The sequence below is a fragment of the Aedes albopictus genome, chromosome 2 (assembly GCF_035046485.1).
Source record: "Aedes albopictus strain Foshan chromosome 2, AalbF5, whole genome shotgun sequence".
Lineage (NCBI taxonomy): Eukaryota > Metazoa > Arthropoda > Insecta > Diptera > Culicidae > Aedes > Aedes albopictus.
The window spans coordinates 183,111,808-183,115,926 of record NC_085137.1 but is presented as its reverse complement, the minus strand read 5'-3'; the positions used below and the strand labels follow the sequence as shown (position 1 = coordinate 183,115,926).

The 4,119-nt window shown below is 39.0% G+C and overlaps 1 protein-coding gene across 1 annotated transcript; it reads left to right on the top strand.

Moving 5' to 3' along the window:
- Window positions 1–1,070: 1,070 nt before the first annotated feature.
- Window positions 1,071–2,626, top strand: LOC109419553 (phenoloxidase-activating factor 3). Its single transcript, XM_062847808.1, has 4 exons — window positions 1,071–1,475; window positions 1,552–1,772; window positions 1,837–2,036; window positions 2,097–2,626. Exons 1-4 carry the CDS (start codon window positions 1,125–1,127, stop codon window positions 2,492–2,494), a joined length of 1,170 nt encoding a protein of 389 aa, XP_062703792.1. The 5' UTR covers window positions 1,071–1,124; the 3' UTR covers window positions 2,495–2,626.
- The last annotated feature ends 1,493 nt before the right edge of the window (window positions 2,627–4,119 follow it).

The following is a 4,119-nucleotide window of genomic DNA, read 5'->3' as shown; positions in this document are numbered from 1 at the left end:
AACATGATCCAAGCAACAATAATATTTATTGCTATTATCTGTTACGAATAGTTTTTAAAAGTAATTGAGAAATAAAATCTTTTTTAATAAAAAGTCCATGAAAACTTTGCAGGCACTAAAGCGTCGACTTGATCGATTTCTCTTCGTCGACTCTCTCTTTCGCTAATAACTTGATCAAAACAAACAAAATCATTATTCTTTTTCTTTCTATAGCAACATGTAGTCGTCTTCTTCGCATTTCAACCAAAAAATCTTAAGAAAACTCAATACACATTCTGTGATAACACAAAGAGAGGATCGATGAAGAGAACTCGAAAATGTCAGTTAGGCCCAAATGATAAAGCAGTGTCGATATAATGTATGTCACCAAACTAAATGATCATGCTTGATATGTTCTGGATTCTGAAATTATTAATTATGTAACTCTAACTAACAAAACCCCAACAATTGGGTTTTTAAATTAAGAAAAATGTATTGATTTTTCGATTTTATACGAAAGAGCAACTTTTTCTGAGCCACTATGATTTTTTTCAGATTTTTAGAACTTTATTTTGGTGCCTAAAATCAATTTCAAAGATAGTTTTTGAAATCACCTTTTGACAGCTGGGTAACTGCTTGACAGCTCAGCCCAGTACAAAATGTGACGAGGGGTGATCCGACAAATCGCTCCCATACAAACTTCAAATTGATTTTTAAGTTGGTTCCCGGGCACCAAAATTCATGAAAATTTGGATTTCGGCTCAGTTTTGCATGCAAATTTTGAATATGGAATTATCTCAACACCGCTAAAGAAGCCAATTGTCTTATGAAATAAGGGGCTCAGATGCAAGTGACCATTTTGAGGAATGGAGAATATTGCACAATTCTTTTGTCGGCTAATAAGATTCAAGATTCAGCTTTGCTCTGGGCTAATGCGATCAAATTTCAACTTTTAATTTTTTGTTCATACATCACATAAGCCCAATTTAAGCCATCTCAGGTGGTTTGTGAACGTCCCCTTAGGTACCAATCGCTAGAACAAGAATTTGCTTCGCCAATTGTACACGCACCCATGGGAATCACCGTTTCCAAAATAACGTAACGGAAAAAGAAAATTCAATCTTTTCCATTACCATGTTGCAAAAATGTGTGCAAAAATAATGAAAATTATCTTGAGTGTTATCAAAGCAAAACAACGGAATAACCACATTCGTATGTTATTCACTCAATCAGTATCACAGTTCAGTTGCAAACGCTATTCGATTAGGATGGAAGCGCGGATACTTTTTGTCGTGACGATCATCAGTGCTGTTATTGGCCTATCTTCGGCACAGAAGTTTCCCAGAAAGTGTAGTTCGGACCGGGAATGCGTATCGTTCACTGAGTGCATGGACTACCAAGAATTCCACAAAGTGTCAGCGAAGGAATGGCCAAGGACGACACAGACTGAAGTTAGAAATCTGTTTTGCGATGTGAAACAGTCTTCTTTCAGCAAGGTTTGTCAATAGATAAGAAAATCAAAAATTTATTCTATCAATGATTATGATATCATAACCATTTGTTTCCAAAAAGGTGTACTTCATCTGCTGCCCAAAATCGGGACGCCGCTTGCTGGACATGGAAAATTGCGGCAAGCAAGTTACACCTCGTATAGCCCATGGAAAGGAAGCCACGATATTCCAGTTCCCGTGGATGGCCTTACTCAGGGGATCCGATGGCACATTCCATTGCGGAGGTACTCTGATTGCGGACCGTTACGTCCTCACCGCAACGCATTGCAGACGCAAATCTGTGTAGGTCAAACTCTTTGGGATATGAAATTTGATAACTTGAACTCATTCTCCATTTGTCAATTAGCTATTCCGTACGTCTAGGAGAAACGGATCTGTCGACAGCAATCGACTGCATAAAGTATGTTGACGGAGAAGAAGAATGCGCTGATCCTCCACAGGATATCCTAGCGCAGAAATTTATCCATCATCCCAAGTATAGTGTCAGCCACAAAAAGAATGACATTGCTTTGGTTAGGCTGGCAAGTGCAGCAAAAATGAATGACAGTAAGTAACGATAGCAAATAACATCAGAAATAAGTAATTCACCGAAGCGTCTTTTCGTAGATGTACGGCCCATCTGTCTGCCACTGCCGGAAGTATTAAGCAGCCTTCCCCAAGCACGGATGCTGGTATCTGGGTGGGGCTTTACCGAAAATGAAACGCGTTCGGATCAACTGCGATTTGCCTACGTACCGATTGTAGATCTTGAGCAGTGCAACGAATTCCTGGAACCCGTACAGTTGACCGTGGATGAGAGTCAGGTTTGCGCCGGTGCCGGAATCGACAGGGCAGACAACTGCCAGGGGGATTCCGGTGGTCCTCTGAAGTATTTCGGAAATGGAAGGTACGTGATACATGGGGTTGTCTCGTATGGACAGGCAACCTGTGGAGTGGAAACTGAGCCGGCAATCTACGCAAGAGTTCAAAATTATTTGGATTGGATCATGGAAAACTTGAAATAAATACGTACAAAACCAAACTGGTAATCCTTCAGTAATTTGTTTTAGTTGTTTTTAGGTATCTCAGTTGATTTCTAACCAATTGAGACAAGTTACAGAAAACCAATTTACATGTGCGAAGTTATTTGGGAATTTATCACTATAACTCAGTCCATAGATTTAAGAATTCAAAATTACCGTAATCGGGTGGGGGGGGGGGGGGGTGAGGGGGGTGGGAGGTTCTGGGTTGAAAAGTTGATCATTTTTCCTCTATTCCTTTCAATAAAATCGGGTACAATGCATATGACTCCAAACTAATATTTTTAAAAATGTACTGAGTGGACCTGTTCAAAGTTCCGTGAATGGAAGCCTTAAAAGAAACTGTTACATTTTGTAAAAAAATGGCCAAACTTGAAAACTTTCAATACGGGGTAAAGTTGATCAAGATACAGGGCACAATAGCATACACCAAGAAGCAAAACATGTGAAAATTTGGCGAAATTTTGAAGTTTCAGAATTAATTGATAAGTGGATCTTTTTTTCTGTCATACCCAATTTTTAAGCAATTTTCCCAATCTTATCAGAAATCACTTTATTCCTCAAAAACCAAATATTTTTCAACACAGAATACTGAAACAATGTAAAATGGATGAAGTGTATTCATTAAAAGGTATATTTTATCATTATTTGATGTAGTTTTCATTAGAACCTGTAACCACTCTATGGTGGATCTTTTTTTGTGCCGGTCACTGTACATAACATGGAATGGGTGGAATACAATCAACGTTAGAAGAAGGTGTAGTTTTGACAAATAGTTTCGCTCTTTTGATATGTTAACGCCAATATAGTAAAGTGCCCCACACAATGCACACGTTTGCGTGTGCGTGACAGTAGTTTGACACATTTTCCATGGGAAAACTGACAAAAAACGCAAACCTCGACGGAACGGACGCTATCAGTTCCAGGCTTAAGGCCGCACGGACGACGTGTAGTTTTTCATATCTTCCCACTCTTTCCAACAATTTGCCTCACGATTCTGAAGATGCAAACATCAATTTTCAGTGCACTGATGTAGCTGAAACTTTAGTCGATCGTGCACCGCAACTCGCAAGTGAGCAAATGAACGATCAAATTTCGAGCCAATAATATGAAGTAGAAGTTGAGATTTGCATCTTACTAACAAAAGAGCAATGGCGGACAATTTAACCATCGTTCCGTCCGGCCTAAATAGTCCATTTTATGAGCCGATTGATTGAAAGAAATTTTGACAGGAGGTAGCGTCCTAACCCGTAAAAATCAATATCATCATCAACATTGTTGTCACTTCGGAAAATGGCTTATTCAATACAGCCAATACGGTTTGAAAACAATTAATACGGTTTATACAACAATAAATCTGTGTTTGATATACGGTTTAGTACATAACGGTCGAAGGACAAAACATCGAAAAAACAATAGCTCAAAAGACAAAAGCTGGAAGAGGCAGATGATAAACAATTATTTGCTTGGTGGAATTTTTGCCTTCATTAAAATATGTAGGCATATTTTCTACTACATGTTTACTACTCCGACAGAGAAAGACCCCGACGGTGGAAGTTCTCTCGACACCGATGTTTTCATTCCGACCAGTAAGGTGCCGAAGTCGGCCC

Excerpts from the sequence above, each read along its gene's own strand:
- LOC109419553 (XM_062847808.1), top strand. The coding sequence starts at position 1,125 with ATGTGTGCAAAAATAATGAAAATTATCTTGAGTGTTATCAAAGCAAAA. Across the intron at positions 1,476-1,551 it reads AACAGTCTTCTTTCAGCAAG|GTGTACTTCATCTGCTGCCC; the intron begins GTTTGTCAATAG and ends GTTTCCAAAAAG. Across the intron at positions 2,037-2,096 it reads TGCAGCAAAAATGAATGACA|ATGTACGGCCCATCTGTCTG; the intron begins GTAAGTAACGAT and ends GTCTTTTCGTAG.